Source organism: Lathamus discolor, chromosome W, assembly GCF_037157495.1.
Source record: "Lathamus discolor isolate bLatDis1 chromosome W, bLatDis1.hap1, whole genome shotgun sequence".
In the NCBI taxonomy this organism is placed as follows: domain Eukaryota; kingdom Metazoa; phylum Chordata; class Aves; order Psittaciformes; family Psittacidae; genus Lathamus; species Lathamus discolor.
In genome coordinates this window covers 37602278-37629942 of record NC_088908.1, presented here as the reverse complement: position 1 = coordinate 37629942, position 27665 = coordinate 37602278, and the positions used below count along the sequence as shown (strand labels likewise).

General features: G+C 45.4%; 1 protein-coding gene and 1 non-coding gene across 2 annotated transcripts in view; one reads left to right on the top strand and one right to left on the bottom strand.

Moving 5' to 3' along the window:
- Nucleotides 1-5609: 5609 nt before the first annotated feature.
- Nucleotides 5610-27665, top strand: part of LOC136004227 (hepatocyte nuclear factor 4-beta-like) — a 44508-nt gene continuing 22452 nt past the window's right edge. The window contains 6 exon segments of the mRNA XM_065660528.1: nt 5610-5754; nt 14845-14937; nt 19693-19865; nt 21764-21851; nt 22648-22732; nt 24635-24702. Coding sequence (XP_065516600.1) covers nt 5610-5754; nt 14845-14937; nt 19693-19865; nt 21764-21851; nt 22648-22732; nt 24635-24702 — 652 coding nt within the window.
- On the bottom strand, nt 14249-14320 carry TRNAC-GCA (transfer RNA cysteine (anticodon GCA)). The gene has a single exon. It is a non-coding gene; the product is annotated as a tRNA-Cys (tRNA).

Here is a 27665-nt window from a genome sequence, read left to right as displayed (position 1 = left end):
AGATACTAACAGATACAGTAAAGGATACTTCTGATGTTTGGTTATCTTACCAACCCCAAGGACCCTGTGAAGATGATCAGGAAACCAGCTCCAAGAACCACTGCAGTGTGAGGTGGCAGGCTCAACTTTAGTGGGCGTCCCCACAGAGGCAATGTTGACCTGGGTGGTATGAGGTTCTGCCTCCCCTCATCACATGAGACTCAGGCTTTTATACCAACAAAAATGCACACTCATTCTGACACAGGGGGCGAGACTACGTTGGAAGAAGTGGCCAGCAATATCCAGAAAGGTCTCCAAGAGTTGAGACTTTTCCGGGGAGTTCTAAAGTGGAACTTTAGAGGTAGGAGCCAAAGCTGGACTTTCCGGGGAGCAGCCAAAGCAGGACTCCCCAGAGAGGAGCCAAAGCGGGACCTTCTGTGGAGGGGTCAAAGGAGACAAACAGTACTTTTCTATCGTTGTGTGTTTCACCAGAGACTATTATCTATTGTCCCTGACACACACGGGTTGAGATAAGAACAGTCCAGTAACTAAGGTATAACACAAAACCACTGCTGCTATCACCAGTAATAATAATGAAAAGGGAAATAACAAGGGAATAGAATACAACCACTCGCCACCCGCCAACTGATACACAGCCCAACCCGAGCAGCGATCTGGGCCTTCCGGGTAACTTCCCCCACTTTATATACTGGGTATGAAGTGCTGTGGCATGGAATATCCCTTTGGCTAGTTTGGGTCAGGTGTCCTGTCTCTGCTTCCTCCTGGCTTCCTCTTCTCTCTGGCAGAGCATGAGACTCAGAAAGTCCTTGGTCAGAGTAAACATTACTGAGCAACAACCAAAAACATCGGTGTTATCAGTGCTGTTCCCAGGCTGAAAGTCAAAAACACAGCACTGCACCAGCTACTAAGGAGGAGAAAAATGACTGCTACTGCTGAACCCAGGACAATTAGGTACTTATTTGTTTTTCTTCAGATGTTTTGGTTCTCTGGATAGCATGCTTTAATGTGTGTTTTCGGCTTTCTATTCAGTGTTGAGTATGTTGAGAGTTTGGAGGAGTTTGGCTGGATTGGTGTAACCAGAGCAGAGGTCAGCCCAAAATCTTGCTATTATATGAGTTCGGATTTTCCCATGAAAATACAGACTAAGAAAGACTTGTGTGGAATAGAAGTGGATGTCATCTTTGCAGAAAATAAGTGGAAAAAGGAGCATTTCCCTGCTAGAGAGTGAAATATTGCAAAGTCTCAACTGTGCGACACTAAAACAAGTTAATTGAAATAAGTTCTATGTTAATTTTGGTGAGTGAACTAGAATTTCACTAACATTTTAATTTTTTCATGAGTTGCTAGTTTAAGATACAATCTATTCTGAAAATCTTATCTTTCCAGACAAAATGTGTTGTTCACCCAAATTTGTCAGTTTTGCTACCTGGGTGTCCTGGGTTCAGCTGTTGCAGTCATTTTTCTCCTTCTTAGTAGCTGGTGCCGTGCTGTGTTTTTGAGTTTTAGCCTGGGAACAATGCTGATAACACACCAATGTTTTTAGTTGTTGCTAAGTAATGCTTACTCCAATCAAGTACTTTTTCAGTCTCATGCTCTGCCAGTGAGGAGTGGCATGGGAAGTCAGGAGAAAGCAGAGAGGACACCTGTCCCAAACTAGCCAAATAAGTATTCCATACCACAGCACATCATGCCCAGTATGTAAACTGGGGGGAATCACATGGAAGGGCAGGTCACTGCTCAGGTCGGGCTGGATATCAGTTGGCGTGTGGTGAGAAATTGTATTCTCTCCCCTTGTTGTTTTCCCTTATCATTATTGTTACTGGTGGTAGCAGTAGTAGTTTTGCATTATACCTAAGTTACTGGACTGTTCTTATCTCAAACCATGGGATTTACATTCTGTCTGTTTTCCTCCCTATCTCTCGGGGGGGGGGGGGGGGGGGGAAGGGGAAGGGAGGAGTGAGAGAGCAGCTGCGTGGTTCTGAGTCACCAGCTGGGCTTAAACCATGACAGTTCTTTTTGGCACCCAACATGGGGCACAAAGGGTTGAGATAATGACAGATCTGACCAGAGTGTGTCTAATCTTATTTGTGATAAGCATTCATTGTTTCAGATTAATAGTCACTCATCACAATGTTGATTTATTTGCTCTCAGAGTTGTTACTCTTGATCTCAGAGTATCAGCATGTCATACCTTACTTGCAGCCAGTATTTGTTGTTTTAATATTTATCGGCTGCGGGACCTAGGCTAAGGTCCTTGTTTCACTGTACTTCATGGCAATGACTTGTAAGATAATAGAATCACTGATCATGAAACTGGGCTGGTATACATCCTCAGCGTTGTCATTGCCTCTATACTATGGGAGGCATGTAATGGGAATTTTTAACAATTACACATCTTTCTTTTTCCTTCCCTTGGGGGGTCAACCTATGGAGGAGATATTCCCTCACACCCTCTGTTCCCCCACAAAGCTGTTTACAGTAGGAGTAGATATTGGAAAAGTTAGAGATCTTGAATAACCTTTCAATGCCCTTGAAAGCACCCTGCTCCTTTTGCTGGGAACCAGCTTGTTGATGCATTTGCTCTCTATGTTTTGCCTACGGTGTGACCACTCTAAGATCTTGTCCTGTCTTGGAAGCTAAGCAGGGTCCAGCTTGGGTCTTGTCTACGGTTAAATGACTATTTAAGAATACTACCAAAAGATCTTCCCCAAGGCTGGATGGTCATGAGTGGCAGGGTGTGTGGGATCTTATGGGCAAGCACTTAAGCCAGTTGGCCCCTCCAGTGCTTTGGAATTTCACTCCTGAACAAATGCATAATCTGGAAAAATTGGAACACTTAGACAAGGTGTGCTGTCATCCTGGCAATATCAGAGAGAGACAACTCTCTGCAATGTGCTGGGGCTTGGCCTACACCTATAGGGCCCTGTTCTGCAAGGAGCAGGAAAAAGATGTCCTTGGATCTTATAGCAAAGCAACAGACAACACAGCTTCTCAAACCCCATGCACAGCAGCTACCCCAACTCCAGCAACAAGCACAGCAGCTACTCAAACCCCAACAGCAACAGACAATGCAGCTTCTCAAACCCCATGCACAGCAGCTACCCCAACTCCAGCAACAAGCACAGCAGCTACTCAAACCCCAACAGCAACAGACAATGCAGCTTCTCAACCCCCAAGCACAGCAGCTGCACCAACCACAACAACAGGCACTGCAGCCACTCCAACCCCAGTGACAGATGCTGCAGGTAAACCAAAGGACCAATACATGCCAATATCAGTTGTCCCTATAAGCAAGGAGAAAAGCAAACAATAGCCAGAAAGAACAACCTGCACAGTGAAGAAAGATGAAGAAACAATGAACATGCTAGAGGGGATGCCATCTGAACAAGAGTTACTACTACACAACTCTGAGGAAGAGGTAACCTCTCAATCCTGGACCTCGACTGAGCTACGGAATACGCGAAAAGATCTCAGCTGCCTTTCAAATTAACTCATCGTCACCTGTTTGCTCTGATGCTGGGACAATGGGGCTGATGGTCACGAACTAGAAGGTAGGGAAGCCAAGCAGCTGGGATCACTTGCTAGGGAAGGGGGAATGGACAAAGTGATTGCCAAAGAGTAACGAGCCCTCAGCTTTTGGAGGCAGGTCTTGGCAGCTGTGTAGGAAAGGTATACCTACAAGGATGATATTATGAATCGTTCGGCCAACTGGACCACGATAGAGAGAGGCATCCAGTCCCTGAGGGAATCAGCCATTCTAGAGATGATCTATCATAGGCTGGATGATGGGAATGAATCCGTAGATCCAGCTGAAGTCGAATGTACACAAACCATGTGATTGAAACTTACATGGAGTGCACCATCATCATATACCCACTCATTGGCATCAATGACCTGGCATGCCGTATCACCACCAACAGTGGATGAAATGACTCATCAGCTCCTAGAGTTCGAAGACAATCTTGCCCCTTCCATCATTTCAGCTGTGGAAAAACTGTCCCAGGAGTTCAAACAATTGAGAGACGATCTATCCAATCTATCCAGCTCCCCACGTGTACCAGCCCATGTCTCAGCTATTAACAGAAGGCACCCTACTGCTCAAGAGAGAAGATATAGGAGGTATATGCCACGGACCACCCTACGGTTTTACCTGCAGGATCACAGAAAAGACACTTGGAAATATTTTTTTCTCTTAGATGTAGAAGGTTAAATGAAGCTAATTATGACTTTTGAAATCTCAGCCACATGCACTGAGCTTAAAGCAAGTTGCCATGTATCTCAAATTTAATTCAGAAGGTGTGTTTTTTGTTTACAAACAAAAATAAGAATAAAAATGTTTTGTTTCTGGTACTTTTCATGTAGTTCATTACTAAATGCTTTAATTTCCCTGCCCTCTCCTGTGACTTTCAAAGTTCAGTTGCAAATAAGACATAATTTTGAAGCCAACAAGTATTCTTTTACCCAAAAAGTACTGAAGTATTTAAAGTGTGTTCCTTTTCTTTTTTTTTTTCCTTACGTAATTACTTCAAGTGTTGGTCAGCTGATCTCTTTCAAGAAAGGAAAAGAAACAAGAAGTCCTCTGAAATATCCCCAAGGAATACCCACTGATAGAGGTATTTGCTGATGTGAGGAAAAATATGCTGTTTCAAAAATAGTGCAGGCATTTCCTCTTACTTACTCCTGCTTACGGAAAACAAAGAAGAGAAGTTCAAATTGGTACATGCAGGTATCAGGTATTTGTTATGAAGTGCTTTCCAGCGAGAAATAGATTTGCAAAGGGCATCAGACTCCAGGAGACCCCATGTGGATGAGGAAATGAGGTTTTACTCAGGTGTCCAAAAAGGGGGCTTATTTCTAAGACACCAGTGACCTGTGGCTACATAAAGATACCTTTGCAAATCCAGTTATAATTCCCAGTGGGAGCTCCCATTTCTCAACAGATCTGAAATTCAGGCTGGTTTTGTTCTTAGAAACTTAAATGAACACTTAGCACTTCTGAAATTCTGGCCTTGGCCAAATACTCTGTCGCCATGAATGAAAGTTATATAAACTCAGAAAGTACAAGCTATCAGGTTCACCTTTGGTCATCAGGAGAATGTAAAGCATCTTAGATTTGTTCCCCAAATACTATTCAGGCTTCATCTGCTCTGAATAGTCAGTATATCAGTGAAATAACTGGGAATTTAATTAATTACTCAACCTGAATTCATTGCTGGCAGTAGGGTCTTTGTGTGATTTGTGCTTGATAATTTGTAAAGACCAGAATAAATCATTGAAACCTGGTGGAAAAAGTTCTTTTGGTGCGTTTTTTGTTTTGTTGGGGTTTTGTAATCCTAAAGGAATTTTCTTCAGCATAGTGATTAGAACTTGCTAATTTTTCTATTTTCCCTCAAGGGTTGTTATGGGAAATTGAATCTAATTTATCTAAAAGCAAAATGAATAAGTGTGTTTGACAGCAGTAAAGCTGTAAAGTTTGAAGAGAAAAGAAGTGAAAGTCCTGAACTTTTGCTTTTCTCTTTTCCATCCTCTTGTATGATGGGTGATGTTTTCCCATGTCCATCACATCATTCTCCATCATGTGATGTTCATCAGGGAGACTTGAAGTCTGCATGGTTCATGCCATCCCTGCTGGAGATGCTGTTAAGTCATCGCAGAGAAAAGACGATGTCCTTACTCAGATTTTGTTCACCACCTCAGAGTGTGACTCAGGACTGCTCCAGAAATTTGGTATGTCTCTGAACAACCTCATACTTGGTGAGTTTGGACTCTAAAGGATCTCTGTTATACCTGGAGATCTTTAAGGCACAGCTACTGAAGAATGGGTTTTCAGCAGGGAATGAAACGAGTGCTAATACAAAACTGCCACCAAGACAACCCCAAAACATGTTGATGATTTTGGTTTACTTCGGGGGGGGATGTTTTTTTTCTTGGTCAGTTGACATTAGCTTTAATAGGAATGGTATCAGCTGGGGGTGGAGGGGCCTTCTGAGGGCTGTAGAGAAGTGAGCAGGGGGTAAGACTAGAGCAGAATCTCATTTCCCCTTCCTTGTTCATATACCTGTTTCATATGCCTCTTTCACCTCTGGAAGAAATAAATGGTTCATCTTCAATGTCACTGTCAGAGTAATTTGCCTGTTTTGGGTTTCCACCTATTCAGAGAGTGGGTGAGTCTGGAACTGATGATGGTCCATATGGTTGCTCCCAAGCACCATAGGATGCTGAATGTCAGCCTTAAACCTCATCAGCATCCTCCATGATCAGTCCTGTGACCTTCACCTTAGGCTGCCATGATATTGACACTCCTAATAGGTACCTGCATGACTGTCCTGCTTTTTAAACGTGTGGTGAAATTAAAACACAGTAAATTAATTGGACTGGTGTTTTTTTTTTTTTTTTAATAGAAAGATGCTACTCAAGAATTTTTTTTAACTATTTTTATTTTATGAATAATCACTACATAGACAAAATGTTTTTAGGAGATACCAGGAAAAACAAGCAGGCCCTCACTATACTATGAAAGTCACAGCACTGTCAACATGTAATGTTCATTGTAATAAGAAATACCTGAAAATGTAAAGAGAGATTTTGCTGTTAACTGTATCACAGTTATCATTCAGTGATATGTACCATAAGAAACTACACCCATGAAAGGAGGGAACCAATGTAATAGACATCTGGTCTAGATAAATCTGTCATGTCATTGTCATTATATGCTAATGATATGATTTCACATTGTTTATAATCTCAGAAGCATACTGTTTCTAATTATACCTCACCCAGAAAAAAGGCTGTACTAACTTTTATCTTTCAATTATTGTTTCTATCTAGACACCCTCTCTCAAGTAGGTAAGTTTATGGCTACTATTGCTTCTGGTACTTGAAAACCACCTGAACATTGGGCTGGAGCACCTCCCATATGAAGACAGATTAAGAAAGCTAGGGCTGTTCAACCTGGAGAAGAGAAGGCTGTGTGGTGACCTCATAGCAGCCTTCCAATATCTGAAGGGGGCCTACAAGGGTGCTGGAGAAGGACTCTTCATCAGGGACTGTAGCAATAGGGTAATGGTTTCAAACAGGATAAGTTCAGATAGGATATAAGGAAGAAGTTCTTTACTGTGAGGGTGGTGAGGCACTGATTGCCCAAAGAAGTGGTAAATGTTCCATCCCTGGCAGTGTTCAAGGCCAGGTTGGACAGAGCCTTGGGCAACATGGTCTAGTGTCAAAGAGTTCTTATCTTTTCTGTACTTCATCTTGTCTAAAAAGCATTCCCAAAACCATCAAATTTTTATTTCTAGAAATAAGCATGTTGTCTTACTGGGACCATGTGTTTGTCAGAGCCTGCCCTCTGTATTCTCTACAGTACATACGAGAAATCATAGAGATTCATTCCCACAGCACTGTCTTTGAACATTCATACTATTTTTATTAAACATAACTTTTTTTTCTCCCTTCTCCCTTTTCCCCTGCATCCTCCAGCTATATCCAGCCTCACTGAGTAAAAAAAAAAGAAATAAATAGAAAATATATTCCATATATATTCTATATGCCCATATGGAGAAGGACTGACATCAATTTACAAACTGGGAAGACTCTGTTATACCCTCCAATTTTGCCTTTGATTATCCATACACCTGAGCTGCCTGTGCAAGTGAGTCAATGCCAAGGAAAGGACAGACACCACTTGTCCTGCCACCTCACTGGAAAACCAACAAGGTGTTTTGCAAGAAATGCAGTTACCTCTTGTAGTGGTATAAGCCCAGCCAGTAACTCAGACCACGCAGTCTCTCTCTCACTCCCCCCCTTCCCCCTTCCCCCCCCCAGCTCCCAGAGGGATGGGGAGGAGAATAGGAAGAATGTAACTCCTTCCTACAGGTTGAGATAAGAACAGCACAGTAACTAAGGTATAACATAAAACATAACATAAAACCACTACTGCTACCACCAGTAATAATAATGATAAGGGAAATAACAAGGGAAGAGAATACAACCGCTCATCACACGCTGACCGATATCGAGCCCGACTTGAGCAGTGATATAGCCCTTCAGGGTAACTGCCCCCAGTTCTACATCCTGGGCATGATGTGCTGTGGTATGGAATACCTCTTTGGCTAGTTTGGGTCAGGTGTCCTGTCTCTGCTTCCTTCTGGCTTCCTCTTCTCTCTGGCAGAGCATGAGACTCAGAAAGTCCTTGGTCAGAGTAAACATTACTTAGCAACAACTAAAAACATCAGTGTTATCAGCATTGTTCCCAGGCTGAAAGTCAAAAACACAGTACTGCACCAGCTACTAAGAAGGAGAAAAATGACTGCTACTGCTGAACCCAGGACATCTCTGTATGCAACTCACCAACACAAGGTGATGAAGAAAACAGGTAGAGATTTCTGGCTCTTGTCTGGGGCATGTGTCTTCTTTATTGTGATAATGAACAGTGTTGAGCAGATGTGAGGACACCTCAAAGTGAGCTATATTTCTCCTGATGTTAATAAAACTCAGTCCCAGCCTTGAATAGATCACAGCTGAATTGCAGCTGTGACTCAGAAAGTGATGTAACAAAGCAGGGAGAGGAAAAAAATAAAACTGTTTAACCTTCAGCAAAGTTCTGTTACTCTTCAGGGCTGCTTTTGTGCTGGAGTAGTTTGGAACAGGGCACTGACATCTGTTTCAAATAGAAATGCCACTTAGATTCACTCCAACACCACCTTCCATAACAAGTCAGTCCTGATTATCAATATGGGTGTGATGTTGAAATCTGGTCCTGAACTATGAAATTTGCTCACTCAGTGCATTTGTTTATGGTCATATGTTCCTTCAAAAAAATAAATGGAGCAACAGATGCACAAAAGTTTATCAGTTATCCTTGAAGGAATATTCTAGTACAGCTCATTTAATACTGTGGTATATAAGTCAAAATAAAATTATCATTGTAATAAAACCTGAAAATCAATGTAAATTACCATTAGGGACCTCTGACACTGAAAATGTTCCCAAAGGACCCAAGTGCCACTTACTGACAAATGTCAGAGCTGCGGAGCATTTTACATGGATTTGGGGAACAGGTATGCCTCAATTCCTTTCATGATGACCTAAGAATGATTTTGATGATGTCATTCTTTTTTGTCATGTTGCTCCCATCTTGCTAAAACCTAAATATTTATTCATCAATATTTTAGAAGGTGAAATACAGACTAAAAGGGGTTTCTGAGGGGGGGGTGAAAGGAAGACTGACCTTTGAGTTTGTGAAGTCCTAGCTAAAAATATCTTAGCCTTAGCTAAAAAATCATCCAGTTTTTTAAAAACTAAAGCTTTTTTTGTCTTTTTTTTTTACTTTTGATTACAATTTTCATTGCATAGCAAATATTTTCACTCTAAATTTTTTATGTGTATTCATACACAAAAAAAGCCTTCTCTCTGTATATATACATGTTGTGTGTGAATTACCCAGAGCTATTTTTACGCATTATAAAGCTTTCTCGAGACCATCCAGATCAGATGCCAATTCCTCCCTGTCCTGGGTTTAGCAGTAGCAGTCATTTTTCTCCTTCTTAGTAGCTGGTGCAGCGCTGTGTTTTGACTTTCGGCCTGAGAACAGAGCTGATAACACAAATGTTTTAGTCTGACCAAGGACTTTCTGAGCCTCATGCTCTGCCAGGGAGGAGGGAAAGCCGGGAGGAAGCAGAGACAGGACACCTGACCCAAACTAGCCAAAGAGGTATTCTATGCCACAGCACGTCATGCCCAGGATGTAACGGGGAATTACCCGGAAGGGCTAGTGCACTGCAGGGTTGGACTAGGTATTGGTCGGTGCTCGGTCAGAGTGGGGCGAGTTATCGGTCAGCCGTTGGTGAGGTGTTGTATTCTCTTCTCTTGTTATTTTCTCTTATCATTATTATAATTGGTGGTAGCAGTAATGATTTGTGTTATACCTTAGTTACTGGGCTGTTCTTATCTCAACCCGTGGGAGTTACATTCTCTCAATTCTCCTCCCCATCCCTCCGGGAGCGGGGAGGGGAGGGGAAGAAAAGAAAGAGGGAGAAAGAGGGGGAGCGAGTGAACGAGCTGTGTGGCTCGGTTTAAACCACGACACTCCCCTTTGAGTAATTTTCTCTAAGATTTGTCATTGCTCAATGCTTATAGCAGCTGAGCTTTTCTCGTCACTGCCTGTCCCTTATGCAAAGCAGGATGTGTCTTGTCCCAGAGACTTTGCTGAGGTCACTGTAGCATGAGGTCTGCTCCCTTGCAGAGAACATGCTCTAAGAGGTGTGATAAAGTCATAAAACAGTTCTGCAGTGAGTGCCCAGGTTAGGACAGACTCCACAAGCATTCCTCCTCTTGGTGAGATGTAAACACTGTCTGTGTCTTCTCAAGTGTCTCCTTTTTTTTCTTCCCCAAGCTGTGCCTAAAATTAGGATTAAGAGGGCATCAAGTCTGGTGGTTAAGGTCAAGGGAGAACCTTAAAGGGGAGTTTTCAGCAGTGTATACACACAGCCCAGGCCAGGCAAGGGCAGAGCTATTCCTGCCCCAAACAAGTAGGTGCAAACAGAGGACATGACAGAGGGTATTCATATTACATAATTTTAGGCCCCTAATTTAGAAGGTCAATCTTCCTGCACTCCTCTATTGCTTTTCCAGTGTAAAGCAATGGGCTGATCAGAGCAGGAACACACTTAGAAGAACTGAAGTGATCCCTGTGGGAGCTGCTGTCTCTGTCTTCCAGCTGCAGAGGATCTCTCAAGAACAACCTTACTTCCAACACCTCCGTCATGTACATAAAGTAGCTCATCCTTCCTGCCTCTGCTGTCTCTTCTCTGTTTTCCATTTTGTTCAAGTTAATGTAACTCTTTTCATTGCCTTCTGTAGGAACCAACTTTGAACCATGTTCTCCAGGTGTCTAACAGAGAAGGTGGCTCCCCATCCCTCAAAAGCATTTATCTCACATCCAGGTAAGGTTTCAGTGCATCTGTCAAGAAAAGTAGTGGTAACTGTTAAATTCACATGAGCATGTTGGGTTATGCAGCTTGAAATCTCTCTGTTTGCTGAAGCAAAGGAAAAAAACAATACCAGAAGCAAAGCAACTGGGTTGCTCTCAGCTGAGGTTGAGAAAAGCATGACCCTCAACCTGGAGGCTTTACTAGCAACACATATTGTGTGTGCACACGTGTGTGAGCCTGGCTCAGTACATACTTTGCTTGAAAAAAAGTAACTTGCTCTCAGCTGATTCTGGTTTCCATCAGAGAGGGGTCAAATGGTCGCTGTTGTCTGCCCTCAGAGACCATCACAACTGAATCAACAAATACCAACCTGCTCACAAACAGCATCAGCTCCCTGAGCTCCATCTGCAGGGACTGGGCAACTGGCAAACACTATGGGGCATCCAGCTGTGATGGCTGCAAAGGCTTCTTCAGGGAGCAATCCCAGGCACAGCTACAGGTTGGGCAGAGAAGAGATCCAGAGCAGCCCTGCAGAGAAGGACTTGGGGGTGTTGGTCGATGAGAAAATGGACATGAGCCGGCAGTGTGCGCTCACAGCCCAGGAAGCCAACTGTATCCTGGGCTGCATCAAAAGGAACATGGGCAAGCAGGTCGAAGGAGGTGATCCTGCCCCTCTACTCTGCTCTCATGAGACCTCACCTGGAGTATTGTGTGCAGTTCTGGTGTCCTCAACATAAAAAGGACATGAAACTGCTGGAACAAGTCCAGAGGAGGGCCACGAGGATGATCAGGGGACTGGAGCACCTCCCGTATGAAGATAAGCTGAGAAAGTTGGGGCTGTTCAGCCTGGAGAAGAGAAGGCTGCGTCGAGACCTCATATCAGCCTTCCAGTATCTGAAGGGGGGCAATAGGGATGCTGGGGAGGGACTCTTCATTAGGGACTGTAGATAGGACAAGGGGTAATGGGTTCAAACTTAAACAGGGGAAGTTTAAATTGGATATAAAGAAGAAATTCTTTCCTGTTAGGGTGGTGAGGCACTGGAATGGGTTGTCCAGGGAGGTTGTGAATGTTCCATCCCTGGTGGTGTTCAAGGCAGGTAAAAGATTAACTCCCTTTTGTATCTAATTCCATCACATCTTAGGTACTTTCAGTGATAACATCTAAATCACCTTGAGAAAGTCAGTCTATACCATCCACTTACACTTGAAGATTTTGAAGATTTTGCTTATCAGAGCATGAGGGAAGCACTGAAATATGTATCATAAAAGGACCCAGGAGAAAAACAGGCTGAGGCTTCTTAAAGGGGTCTGACATTGGGGTCTAGGACCAGGTCTGCCTGTGTTCCTAGGACTTACCTAAAATAAGATGTGTAACTCTTTTGGAAAAGCAAAATCTGTACCTTTTCTCATAAGTGGGAAAAGAGAGCCCTGTTGCCCTCAGACAACTACATGGGGGAGCATCTGATATTAAACCAAGCATAGAAAGTTAGGTGGGGACTTTCCAAGGATGTCAGTGATGACATGGATTCAGGCAGGCTTGTTTCTACTCAATGCTGGATGCTGCTTCTATCTTTCTGGTGTACCAAAAAAGATGTGAAGGTTTAATCTATTTTGAAGATTAATCATAGATTATGGTTCCTACAGCCACCTTCACCTTCAGAGTGGTGGGGATCCCTGGCAGGTGAACAGCCTTTTCCATCACACACAACCCCCCCCCCCCCCCATGCATAGGGTAATGTATGCTGTTGCCTAAGGTAAGTTAGCAGAGCCTTCCAAGGGCTGTAGTGTTTTTGTGGGTTTTTTTTCTCTAGCTTGGTGTGTAATTTCCTCTACATAGTATCCATAGCCTGAAAAGACTCCAGTAATATGTGTCTTCCATCCATTCAGCCCCTTGCAGCCATTCAGGCAAGGCTGGCTCTACAGTGACAAATGGCTTTGATGGCTGGACCAGCTCAGCAGTGAGCGGGTCCCCATTGAGAGTAAGGCTCCTCCTTTCCATGAACTCAGAGAAATGTGCCCCTTGCAAAGAGTGATGCTTCCTCTAAAATAAGGCCCAGTAGCCAGGCAGAGTGGCAACAGAGTGATGGTGAAATTGTTTTGATGACTGAAAAAAAAAATTGCTGAAATAATCTTCTCCAGTGGCCACTTTTGAGTCAAAACTGCTCTGTTTCACATCCAAGGGGTTAAAGCACAGAGTGAGTTATGCTTTGACAGCTATGTCTGAGTCATTCCCCCTAAATAAAATTAAAAGGAGCCTGGAATTGATGTATGAAGGAGGAGGGATGTGCTGCATTATCACCACATGGTAAATCTTCCTGCTTTCTCTGCTTTAAGGACCTGACAATTGCCTTTCCAAGATGTACATAGGCAAGACATATAAGCTGTCAGGAAAATGCTAAGTCTCCTCCTTCCTCCAGCCCCATATGGCCTTCTTGGCTGCTGGAGGGGGACAATAGGGCTTGTGGGAGAAACTAATGCTAAAACCAAGGTTGGACTAATCCTGCTTTTTTCTCTGCTACTGTTTTACTTCATGGCTGTAGTAGAGGCAAGTCAGCTCTTGGAGCCTGAGTTGCAAAAATAAGCTGTCAAAGTGCAATAAATCCCTTCAGTTCAACATGCAGGGTTGATGGAGCATGGGGCTAGATGTAGCTTGTGCTTGAGGGAAAAGGATGCTTTAAAGGCTGGAATGGGCATGAGAAAATGAATAGGATTATTTTCTAATTCACCATGGCATGGCCATACCTTTCTGTTTGCAAAAAAAACAGGGCTGATCTTCACTTGACTGTGGTGTGTCCAAGGTGTGTTTTATCACTGTTATTAATAGTCAGGACACTCAGAGCTGATTTGCAGCAGTGTTTTGCACAGGACACCAGCAGAGCTGGAGCCAGACCCTGGCTTGGTGTGTTCCATCTGCTATGTGCCAGCAATGCATCAGGGTTGCATGCTCATTGAAATCAGCAGCGTGATGGACAAGGCTAAGGTAATGGTTTTAAGGCAAATAGGTGAACTTAAGCTTCCTTCATGAGGTGATTCTTCCTGCTCACTGTGGGTGGTGATATCTGCTAGGGACTGCCACCTTTGATGCCTCAGAGGCAGGGGACACATCAAGGCTGCTTTGAGGTGGGATCAGAGGATGGTTTTCTCCAGTGCTGTGGTAAGATGAGATGTAACCTCAAGAACATCCTGCTGTACGTGGCAAACTGATTTCACGCTCAGCAAAAAAAGATCAAGTGATTTCCAAGAGCGCACAAGGGTAAGAAAGTCTCTGTACTGTCTGTGAGCAGACTCTGGAAGAGAAGAGGGACTAAAAGCAGCTAAAGAGGGGGCACCTGGAGTTGAACCAGGGACCTCTTGATCTGCAGTTAAATGCTCTACCACTGAGCTATACCCCCATGGCAATACACCTTCAAACAGAGACATTTGAAACATTCATATAGAGACAAGTTTTTTGGACTAGATGATCTTTTTAGGTCCCTTCCAACCCTTGGGATTCTGTGATTCTGTACCAGGAGCTCAGGAGAGGAGTCCTCTGTGCAGACATGGCAAAGAGGGTATTTGAGCCCAGGACTCCAGCAGTGTAGGTGTATTGCCAAGTGAAAAGGGTTGACATCATACCCCCAAACCCCCCTGAGCTGCATCAAACACAGTGGGACAAGCTAACATCCCATAAGGGTTGCTCTGACAGCCAAATGGCTTTATCTCATCCTGTTGCTCCTGTGCTTGGTCTTCTCCCTCTCTGGTGGCCTTTCCTCCTCCTCCGGGGCCTGTTTAATCTTATTACAGCATCCAACAAGAGTGGATGCTCTTGCAGGCACTAAAGCCCCATCCACTCCTGTTTGGGAACCACAAGTTACAGCAGCCATGAGTTGTGTGGGAAATTTCTTGCTAACACAACCACTGCTTGCTCTCATTTCAGCTGTGCAGAATGAGCGTGACAGAATCAGTGTTCGCAGGAGCAGCTACAAGGACAACAGCTCACTCTCCATCAACGTGCTCACTCTCCATCAACGTGCTCACTCAGGCAGAGGCTATACAGCAGGTATGAAATGCGGGGACAGCTCTCCAAATAAAGTATGTGTCCTTCAGCTATTCCATACGTGGTTATGGACTCACTAAACCAACTAGGGCTGGACCTTTTTCTGCCCTTGGATGGCTCTTGCACAAAGCCACGGGGAAGAAAATGCCTTAGAGACAGCCAAAACCAGACAGTAAAAATCCTCGGTGCATTATCAAGGCAACGTGTCCTGCAAGGAGCAGATGCAAAGCTGAAATTCTGAAGGATGCTTCAGACCCCAGGTCCCCTTTGCCCCAGCCTAAATTGTTGCTGCAACCTACAAACATGTGTCATTTCATGCAGCAGTTTATCCCTCCTTGCTGCATACTCTGTCCTGCTCAGAACATAATGTTCCTGACAAGGTCGATTATGTCTTGTAGCTTTAGCAGGGCTACAATGTTAAGACATAAAACAAAAACTAATAAAATTGTTGATCTTCAGCTAATGCTGATTGCTTTTTCATTTCATGTTCCACAATAAATTTCATCCTGAGCATCCTTTAAATTCTTATGCAAATATCCTTTCTCCACTGAAGCATATAGTCCAGATGTTGCATACTACATGTAGCAATGCATCCACTTCCTTTTCAAAAATTACTGGTTTAGCCCTCTCCCCATCATGCAGCTCTTTAGAGATTGAAATGGGTTTTTCATGTCCCAGACAGCAACTTGGGGGAGAAAGGCTGGATGCATTTGGCTGGCTCAAGTGGCTGATGGAAACCTGAGACCCAGTGCTGCTGGCTACTACTAGGAACGGGAATGTCAATCAGATTTTTCCTGAGCCAGCCTGGAGAATGGAGAAGGAGGCAGAGGAGGGAGGTCTGTTGGGACCAGGCATCACCTCGTGGAAGCTCACCATGGGCTGTACGTTGGACAATACACACTGCTGAACAAATAAGTGTGCAACCAAAATGGCAAATGTCTTGTCAATGACATGATGAGGTGACCATCTGTGAAAGCTGTCCATGTTATTAATGAAACACTCTATAGACAGATAGGAGCAGCCTCATGCTTGCAGGCCCTTGTTCTCATGGGGGACTTCAAACACCCTGTTATCTGTTGGTGGGACGGTATGGCCTGGCACAAGCAATCCAGGAGGTTCCTCAATTGTGTGGAAGACAAATTCCTTCTGTAAGTAATAGAGGAGATGACAAGGAGAGGTGCCATGCTTGATACGGTGCTCACAAACAGGGAAGGGCTCATTGGAAATGTGACACTCCAGGGAAGCCTTGGTTGCAGCGATCATGAGATGGTCGAGTTCGAGATCCTCAGGACAGTGAGAAGAGCGTGTAACAAGCTCACTGCCCTGGACTACAAAAGAGCAGACTTTGGCCTCTTCAGGAGCCTGCTTAGTAAGGTTCCATGGGATATATCCCTAGAGGGCTGGGGGGCCCAAGACTGTTGGTTGCTATTCAAGGATCACCTGCTCCAAGCTCAGGAGTGTTGCATCCCAACTAGAAGGAAGTGCAGCAGGAAGGCCAGGAGACCTCTATGGATGGATAAGGAGCTGCTGAGGAAAAGCTGACGGAAAAAAGAGGCTTATAAAAGGTGGAAGCAAGGATAGGTGGCCTGGGAAGAATATAGGGACATTGTCCAGAAAGATAGGGACCAAGTTAGGAAACCTAAGGCTCAGTTAAAATTAAACTTGGCTAGGGATGTGAAAGATAACATGAAGGGATTCTATAGGTACATTTAGGTACATTGAAAATAAAAGACAAACTAGGGACAATGTGGGCCCTCTCTGAAAGCTGTCAGGAGAACTGGCTACACAGGATTTGGAGAAGGCTGAGGTTCTCAGTGACGTTTTTGCCTCAGTCATCACTGGCACATCACTGACCACACCGCCCAAGTCTTGGAAGGCAGATGCAGGGACTGTGAGAATGAAGACCTTGGGCCCACTGTAGGAGAGGACCTGGTTCGAGGCCAACTTAAGAACCTGAACGTACACAAGTCCATGGGACCTGATGGAATCCATCCGCGGGTCCTAATGGAGCTGGTGAATGAAGTTGCTAAGCCACTGGCCATTATATTTGAAAAAGCATGGCAGTCAGGTGAAGTTCCTGACAACTGGAAAAAGGGAAATACAAACCCCATTTTCAAGAAGGGGAAAATGGATGACACACGGAATTACAGACCAGACAGTCTCACCTCTGTGCCTGGTAAAATCTTGGAGCACATTCTCCTGGAAGGCATGCTAAGGCACATGAAAAACAACAAGATGCTTGGTGACAGCCAGCATGGCTTCACTAAGGGGAAATCCTGCCTGAAAAATTTGGTGGCCTTCTATGATGGGGCTACAGAATTGATGGATGAGGGTAAGGCAGTTGATGTCATCTACCTGGACTTGTGCAAAGCGTTTGACACTGTCCCACATGACATCCTTCTCTCTAAATTGGAGAGATATCAACTCAATGGATGGACCACTCGGTGGATAAAGAACTGGCTGGATGGCCACACACAAAGAGTTGTGGTCAATGGCTCAATGTCCGGCTGGAGACCAGTAACAAGTGGTGTCCCTCAGGGATCCGTGTTGGGACCGGTCTTGTTTAACATCCTAGTCGGTGACATTGGACAGTGGGATTGAGTACGTTCTCAGCAAGTTTGCTGATGACACCAGGCTGTGTGGTTCGGTTGATATGCTGGAGGGAACTGATGCCATCCAGAGGGACCTTAACACGCTTGTAAGGTGGGCTGATGCCAACCTTATGAAGTTCAACCATGACAAGTGCAAGGTCCTCCACCTGGGTCGGAGCAATCCCAGGCACAGCTACAGGTTGGGCAGAGAAGAGATTCAGAGCGGCCCTGCAGAGAAGGACTTGGGGGTGCTGGTCAATGAGAAAATGAACATGGGCCGGCAGTGTGTGCTCGCAACCCAGAAAGCCAACCGTATCCTGGGCTGCATCAAAACGAGCATGGCAAGCAGGTCGAAGGAGGTGATCCTGCCCCTCTACTCTGCTCTCATGAGACCTCCCCTGGAGTATTGTGTACAGTTCTGATGTCCTCAACATAAAAAGGACATGGAACTGCTGGAACAAGTCCAGAGGAGGGCCACGAGGATGATCAGGGGACTGGAGCACCTCCCGTATGAAGATAAGCTGAGAAAGTTGGGGCTGTTCAGCCTGGAGAAGAAAAGGCTGCATGGCAACCTCATAGCAGCCTTCCAGTATCTGAAGGGGGCCTATAGGGATGCTGGGGAGGGACTCTTCATTAGGGACTGTAGTGACAGGACAAGGTGTAACGGGTTCAAACTTAAACAGGGGAAGTTTAGATTGGATATAAGGAAGAAATTCTTGACTGTTAGGGTGGTGAGGCACTGGAATGTGTTGCCCAAGGAAGTTGTGAATGCTCCATCCCTGGCAGTGTTCAAGTCCAGGTTGGACAGAGCCTTGGGTGACATGGTTTAGTGTGAGGCATCCCTGCCCATGGCAGGTGGGTTGGAACTAGATTATCTTAAGGTCCTTTCCAACCCTAACTATTCTATGACTCTATGATCTACCTCGACTTGTGTACAGTGTTCAGCACTGTCCCATACGACATCCTTGTCTCTAAATTGGAGAGACATCATTTTGAGAGATGGACCACTCAGTGGATAAAGAACTGGCTGGATGGCCGCACACAAAGAGTTGTGGTCAATGGCTCGATGTCTGGCTGGAGACCAGTAACGAGTGGTGTCCTTAAGGGATCGGTGCTGGGACCAGTCTTGTTCAACATCTTTGTTGGTGACATGGACAGTGGGATTGAGTACATTCTCAGCAAGCTTGCTGATGATACCAAGGTGTGTGGTTCGGTTGATACACTGGAGGGAAGGAATGCTATCCAGGGGTACCTTGATACACTTGTAAGGTGGGCTGATGCCAAACTCACGAAGTTTAACCATGACAAGTAGAAGGTCCTACACCTGTGTTGGAGCAATCCCAGGCACAGCTACAGGTTGGGCAGAGAAGAGATCCAGAGCAGCCCTGCAGACAAGGACTTGGGGGTGTTGGTTGATGAGAAAATGAACATGAGCCGGCAGTGTGTGCTTGCAGCCCAGAAAGCCAACTGTGTCCTGGGCTGCATCAAAAGGAGCGTGACCAGCAGGTGGAAGGAGGTGATCCTGCCTCTCTACTCTGCTCTCGTGAGACTTCACCTGGATGTATTGTGTACAGTTCTGGTGCCCTCATCATACAAAGGACATGGAACTGTTGGAACAAGTCCAGAGGAGGGCCACGAGGATGATCTGGGGACCAGAGCACCTCCCATATGAAGACAGGCTGAGAAAGCTTGTATGCTCAGCCCGGAGAAGTCTGCATGGAGACCTCATATCAGCCTTCCAGTATCTGAAGGGGGCAATAGGGATGCTGGGGAGGAACTATTCATTAGGAACTGTAGTGATAGGACAAGGTGTAACGGGTTCAAACTTAAACAGGGGAAGTTTAGATTGGATATAAGGAAGAAATTTTTTACTGCAAGGGTGGTGAGGCACTGGAATGGGTAGCCCAGGGAGGTTGTGAATGCTCCATCCCTGGCAGTGTTCAAGGCCAGGTTGGACAGAGCCTTGGGTTCCATGGTTTATTGTGAGGTGTCACTGCCCATGGCAGGGAGCTTGGAACTAGATGATCTTGAGGTCCTTTCCAACCCTAACTATTCTATGAGTCTATGAGTCTATGAGTCTATGATTCTAATTGTTGCTATACAAGATGGCAAGAAAGCACTAATCTGGTCCCTACAGGGTTACTTCTCTTTCAGTATTCATCACTGAATCCTGTGCACAGTGCGGACATTGCCACGAAGATAGGTACAACCGTCAATGATGTGTGTGCATCCATAAAACAGCAGCTTCTGGTGCTGGCTGAATGGGCAAAATACATCCCAGTGTTTTGTGAGCTCCCACTTGTTGACCAGGTAAAATGCAAATGCCTCTTCCCTGCAAAGCCACTGCCTTTGATAGGAATTCCCAGCCATACCATTCAACAGGGGAATCTGACATAAACACCCTATGCAGAGCAGTAAACTATCAGGAGAGAAATAATAAGAAAGGACAAGGGATTGGTTAAAAATAAGTCAAGTAGCCAAAGTCCCCTAAATATGATAGAGTTGATCACTCCAGTCTACACAAGGACCAAAAAATGTCATTGTCAAAAAAGTCCCAGTCAACAAAGACTAATTTTCCCTTTATTAGTACTTGATAGTTGAATATAAAAGCCATTTCTTTCATAAAAACTCAAATTATTCAAGACCCTCTTTCAGTTATTTCAGTTGAAAACAATTTTTTATTTAGTTTGCCATGAATGTGGCACTTCTGAAAAGTGAAGGTATACTACTGTCCTGGGTTTACCAGGAGCCGTTTTGCTCCTTCTTAGTAACTGGTGCAAGCTCTGTGTTTTGACTTCCAGCCTGGGCAGAGAGCTGATAACACCGATTATTTTTAATTGTTGTTAAGTAATGTTTATTCTGGCCAAGGACTTAGTGAGTCTCATGCTCTGCTGGGGATGAAGGGAGGCCGGGAGGAAGCAGAGACAGGACACCTGACCCAAACTAGCCAAAGAGGTATTCCATACCACAGCACGTCATGACCAGGGAGGTAACAGAGTTACCCGTAAGGGTTAGGGGACTGCAGGGTTGGATGAGGTATCGGTCGGTGCTCAGTTGGGGGGAGTGGGGCGAGTTATTGGTCAGCTGGTGTTGAGGTGTTGTATTCTTTCCTCTTGTTATTTCCTTTATCATTATTATTATTGGTGGTAGCAGTAGTGATTTCTGTTATACCTTAGTTACTAAGCTGTTCTTATCTCAACCCGTGGGAGTTGCATTCTTTTTGATTCTCCTCTCCGTCCCTCCAGGAGCAGGGGGAGGGCAAGAAGTGGGGGAGTGAGTGGATGGGCTGTACGGTTTATGGCTGACTTTGTTTAAACCACGACAACTACTAATATTTCTAATTACCCCTAATAGTATATTATCTGTAGATGTAACATATCTAAGTGTTCTGCTGACAGGCAGGGTCTGCCACAAAATGACTACACAGTAGCTGTATAATATGCACAGTTTATTAAACAAGTACACTAAAGCCAATAAGCACACTAAAGCAAACAAGCACACTAATGTGAATCAGGTATATATCTATGTGTATAATAAAAAAATACAATTAAGCAAATAAGATATATATATCAGTAAACTACAGAGGAAAATTAGCAATGCATCAAATTGTTACTGCATAGAGAGAACAGAGATTAAGAAGAAATACATCACCAAATACCACTGAATCATCATCCAGGTCCACACTTCCAGCTGGGAAGCCCTGCTGCAGCCAATACCAGGAGTCTCAGGTAACTGGGAAAATTCCTACATGGCACAACTACCGTGTGGTAAGGCTTTGAATTTAGCCACAGGAGGGTCCTGTTTTTATACCCTTAGAAAAACAACCAGCTTTATGCCATCTCTGTAATTGTTTTACCTGTGGGACTGTGTAGTTTCTCATGATCTCACTGTTGTCCATGCTGAGAGCATTGGCCAGACATCCTGGTGCAGCCAAGTATGAAGGTCATAGAAGAGCTGCACACCTCAGTTTTCCTGCCTCTTTCTGACAGTCACAATGAGCATAAACATATATACTCTGCCAAATGCACTGTGACAAAAAACATACTTTGTTATGCCTCTCAGTCATGAGAGAGAATCAAGTCTCAGCTAGGTTCCCATCCATTACACTAAGCTAACACTGAATTTGGCTTAATCTAAACAGCAACAGCTCACCATTGTTCTCTGCTTTTCAAATGTAATATTATTTCTTCCTTCTGTGCCACCTCCAGGTTGCCTTGCTCAGAGCCCATGCAGGGGAACATCTGCTCCTTGGGGTAGCCAAGTGGTCCATACCATACACTGATTTTCTGTTATTAGGTATCATAGTGAAATACACTCCTGCTTTTATAATTCACACCACCAAATCATTGACAAGTATCCTGCCTGCCTGCAATCCTCTCTGCACTCCTGGGCATGGTCTGCACATCTGGCTTGAGATTTAAGTGCTTGAGAAGGTCTCTGGAGAAGCGTAAAAAGGAGCAAGCAAATTCACTGGGACTTTTGCAACTATTCCCTTACATTCCCTTTGGATTGGTGGATGAGAAACTCCCCAATATTTAAATGGCATCTCAAACTGAGTAGCCTTGTTTTTCTAACTGAAATTGCCAGGACACAGGCAATGAGGTATTTTGGGTATTGCTGCTTAAAAACTTAGCAGAAAGTGCAAATAGGTATTTCTTTTCTGTGTAGCTCTCTGCCACCAAAAACACAGGTGGGATTATTCTTGGAAAAATGAGAATACTGGCCTTGAAAGCCACACATTAAAGGAAAGAGGAAGGGAGAACTTTGTTTAAAAAAGCACACACCAAAAATAGAGATGCCACACCACTTGCAAACAGATGCAGGTATAACAGAGGGTAAACCAGAGCAGTACATGGAGCAGGTTTTGAGTACAGTCTGGGTGCATGATGTGCACATGAGATAATTAAGGACCAAAGAATGAGATCCATGGCTTGCTTCTCAATTGTGAATCTGAGTATGAAGCTGCACACTGGAAATCTGCTTCACATGGGCACAGGCACTATTTGGCAACATGCCTTGGGTAACTTCTGGATGTGATCGGGTCTGCAGAGCTAGAGCAAAAGTCTGACAGTGGATTTCTCTTGTCTCCCAGGGAATGACTTCATCATCCCAATGCACTGCCCAGAACTGGAAATCTCTCATGTGGCCACCAGAAACTTGGATGAGTTAGTGAAGCCCTGGCCGCTTGGGAGGAATATAGGACAGTTGTTAGAGGATGTAGGGAGGCAATTAGGACAGCTAAGGCCTCCTTGGAACTCAATCTTGCTAGTCGGGTTAAAGACAATAGAAAGGGCTTCTTCAAATACATAGCAAATAAAACTAAAACAAGAGGCAGTATAGGCCCACTGCTGAACGAAGTGGGTACCCTGGAGACAGAGGATATAAAGAAGGCAGAGGTGCTGAATGCCTTCTTTGCCTCTGTCTTTACTCCTGCAGACTCTCCCCGAGGGCCCCGGATTTCTATAGCCCCAGAAGGAGTCAGGACAAAGGAGGAGTTTGCTTTGGTAGATGAGGATTGGGTTAGGGATAAGCTATGCAAACTGGACATCTGTAAATCGATGGGTCCGGATGGAATGCACCCACGGGTGCTGAGGGAGCTGGCGGAGGTCATTGCTAGGCCACTCTCCATCATCTTTGGTAAGTCGTGGGAAACGGGCGAGGTGCCTGAGGATTGGCGGATGGCAAAGGTCACACCAGTCTATAAGAAGGGCAAGAAGGAGGACCCGGGTAATTATAGACCAGTCAGCCTTACCTCCATCCCTGGAAAGATGATGGAACAACTTATTCTTGACTCCATCACTAGGCATATCAAGGATGAGGGGGTCATTAAGAACAGCCAACATGGTTTTATGAGGGGGAAGTCATGTATGACCAACCTTATAGCCTTCTATGAGGAAGTGACTAGGTGGAGGGATGATGGTAGAGCGGTAGATGTAGTTTTTCTTGATTTCAGTAAGGCATTTGATACTGTCTCCCACAGCATCCTCATAGATAAGCTAAAGAAGTGTGGGCTTGACGATCAAGTAGTGAGGTGGATCGAGAACTGGTTGAAAGGAAGAAGGCAGAGTGTTGTGGTCAATGGCGCAGAATCTAGCTGGAGGTCTGTGACTAGTGGAGTTCCCCAGGGGTCGGTGCTGGGACCGGTGCTGTTTAATATTTTCATCAATGACCTGGATGAGGGAACTGAGTGCACCCTCAGCAAGTTTGCTGATGACACAAAACTGGGAGGAGTGGCTGACACACCAGAGGACTGTGCTGCCATTCAGCGAGACCTGGACAGGCTGGAGAGTTGGGCGGGGAGAAACTTGATGAAATTTAACAAGGGCAAGTGTAGAGTCTTGCATCTGGGGAAGAACAACCCCATGTACCAGTACAGGTTGGGGGTTGACCTGCTGGAAAGTAGTGAAGGGGAAAGGGACCTGGGGGTCCTGGTGGATAGGAGGATGACCATGAGCCAGCAATGTGCTCTTGTGGCCAAGAAGGCAAATGGCATCTTAGGGTGCATTAGAAAGGGAGTGGTTAGTAGGTCAAGAGAGGTTCTCCTCCCCCTCTACTCAGCCTTGGTGAGGCCGCATCTGGAATATTGCGTCCAGTTCTGGGCCCCTCTGTTCAAGAAGGACAGGGAATTGCTTGAAGGAGTCCAGCGCAGAGCCACAAAGATGATTAAGGGAGTGGAACATCTCCCTTATGAGGAGAGGCTGAGGGAGCTGGGTCTCTTTAGCTTGCAAAAGAGGAGACTGAGGGGTGACCTCATCAATGTTTACAAATATGTGAAGGGTAGGTGTCAGGATGATGGAGCTAGGCTTTTTTCAGTGATATCCAGTGATAGGACAAGGGGCAATGGGTGTAAACTGGAGCATAGGAAGTTCCACGTTAACATCAGGAAGAACTTCTTTACTGTAAGAGTGACAGAGCACTGGAACAGGTTGCCCAGGGGGGTTGTGGAGTCTCCTACACTGGAGATATTCAAGGCCCGCCTGGACAAGTTCCTGTGTGATGTACTGTAGGTTACCCTGCTCTTGCAGGGGGGTTGGACTAGATGATCTTTTTAGGTCCCTTCCAACCCTTGGGATTCTGTGATTCTGTGACATCAGGATTGATGACAAAGTGTACACTTGCCTTAAAGCCATCATCTTCTTTGATCCCGGTAAGCTTCCTTCCTGACTGCCAAGCATGGGGCTTGAAGAGGAGATAAGGGCTCTCCAATAATAAGGAAAACCCCTTGGCAGCAGCTCTACATTTTGCCCTGCCTCTGCTGTAATGAGAAATACTTAGCAGTGCAGTAATGACATGCTAGAAGTGACCCATTCCTGAACACTTTGCTATTTAGTATTAACTCCAGCCAGACTGTCATGGTTTAAATTGATCCACACAGCTTGTCCACTCACACACCACACCCCCCCCCCGACCCTCCCCACTCCCAGAGGGATGGGGAGGAGAATCAAGAGAATATAACTTCCACGGGTTGAGATAAGAACAGCCCAGTAACTAAGGTATAACACAAATCACTACTGCTGTCACCAATGATAATATTGGTAAGAGAAAATAACAAGATGTCCTGGGTTTACCAGGAGCCGTTTTGCTCCTTCTTAGTAACTGGTGCAAGCTCTGTGTTTTGACTTCCAGCCTGGGCAGAGAGCTGATAATACCGATTGTTTTTAATTGTTGCTAGGTAATGTTTATTCTGGCCAAGGACTCTGTGAGTCTCATGCTCTGCTGGGGACGAGGGAGGCCGGGAGGAAGCAGAGACAGGACACCTGACCCGAACTAGCCAAGGAGGTATTCCATACCATAGCACGTCATGCCTGGAGGGGGAACTGGAAGTTACCCGGAAGGGGCAGGCTCTGGCTCTTCGGGGGGGGTCGAACTCGTTCGGCGGTGGTATCGTATTCTCTTGTTATTTTCTCTTATCAATATTATCATTTGTGGTAGCAGCAGTGGTTTGTGTTATACCTTAGTTACTGGGCTGTTCTTATCTCAACCCGTGGGAGTTACATTCTCCTGATTTTCCTCCCCATCCCTCCGGGAGTGGGGAGGGTCGGGGGGGGGGGGTGAGTGGACGACCTGTGTGGATTGGTTTAAACCACGACAGTTCTTTTTGGCGCCCAACGTGGGGCACGAAGGGTTGAGATAACGACAGATCTGACCAGATTAATAGTCACTCATCACAATGCTGATTTATTGGCTCTCAAAGCTGTTCCTCTGGGTCTCACAGGTTCAGAACTCTGTACATTACATAGAGCCGGTATTTGCTGTGGTAATGTTTTTCAAGTGTGGGGCGTGGGCTAAGGTTTTTATCTCATTGTATTTTTTTATAATGACTTGCAATACAATAGAATCATTGATCATGAAACTGATCGGTCTTATGCTCCCAGTGTGGTCACCACCTTTATACTTTGGGAGGTATATAATACAGGTGCTTAGCAATTTCACATCTTTTTCCTCCTTCTCGGGTGGTCAACCTGCGAAGGAAACACTCTTTTACCCTCTTAGTCCCCCTCTCAGACCAGCTACAGCATCATTTGAGAGTTTTGAAGTTCTTGAATGGCCTTTTAATATTGTTGAGACCTGTTTCCTGATTGTGATGGGGATTTCCATGTTGGCCCGCATACGGAGTGTGTTTTGCCCACAACCATCTCGTCTGATTTCAAGAGTTAAGCAGAGTCAGGTTTGGGCCTTGTCTGGGGTTAAACGACGATATAGGAGGACCAAGAGATTTTCCCCGGGGCTGGACAGCCATGAGTGGCAGGGTGTGTGGGATAGCATGGGCAAGTATCTAGGTCAGTGGGCTCCTCCAGTACTTTGGAATTTCACCACCGAACAAGTGCAAAATCCGGAAGAATTAGTAAAACACTTAAATGAGGTGTGTGGTCAGTCTGGCCATACCAGAGATGGACAAATCATGGCAACGTGCTGGGGCTTGGCCTATGCTTACAGGGCTTTGTTCAACACTATCCAGCACCTTCAAAAGGAAAAAAATGCCCCTGCATCTGAGGGCAAAGCAACAGTCAGTGCAGCTACTCCAGCTCCAAGTACAGCAGCTACACCACCCCCAGCGACGAGTACAGTCGCTACCCAAACTCTGGCTGCAATAGACAGCACGGCTACCCCAGCTCCAAGTACAGCGGCTACACCATCCTCAGCGACAAGTACAGTTGCTACCCAAACTTTGGCTGCAACAAACAGCACAGCTACCCCAGCTCCAAGCACAGCTCCTCCTGGCACCCCGGTTGCCTGTACTGGGCTGGATGTTCAAAGGCAGGGTCTCCTCTACACACCACGCAACTGATGCTACATGGAGTAAATGGGCTGCACTAATTACACAGCGTGCTCGAATAGGAAATCCTAGTCGTCCAGGCATTCTAGAAGTCATCATGGACTGGCCAGAGGGCAAAGATTTTGGAATGTCACCAGAGGAGGAGGTGATGCGTGCTGAAGAGGCTCCACCATATAACGAACTGTCAGAAAGTGAAAAACAGTATGCCTTGTTTACTGATGGGTCCTGCCGTATTGTGGGAAAGCATCGGAGATGGAAGGCAGCCGTATGGAGTCCTCGGCGACAAGTTGCAGAAACTGCGGAGGGAGAGGGCGAATCAAGTCAATTTGCCGAGGTGAAAGCCATCCAGCTGGCCCTGGACATTGCTGAACGAGAAAAGTGGCCAGTACTTTATCTCTACACTGACTCATGGATGGTGGCAAATGCGCTGTGGGGATGGTTGCAGCAATGGAAGCGAAGCAACTGGCAACAAAGAGGTAAACCCATCTGGGCTGCTGCACTGTGGCAAGATATCGCTGCCCGGGTGCAGAACCTGGTGGTGAAGGTACGCCATGTAGATGCACATGTACCCAAGAGTCGGGCCACTGAGGAACACCAGAACAACCAACAAGTGGATAAAGCTGCTAAAATTGAAGTGGCTCAGATGGACTTAGACTGGCAACGTAAAGGTGAATTATTTTTGGCCCGGTGGGCCCATGACGCTTCAGGCCATCAGGGCAGAGATGCAACATACAGATGGGCCCGTGACCGAGGGGTGGACTTAACAATGGACACTATTGCCCAGGTTATTCATGACTGTGAAACATGTGCTGCAATTAAACAAGCCAAACGGT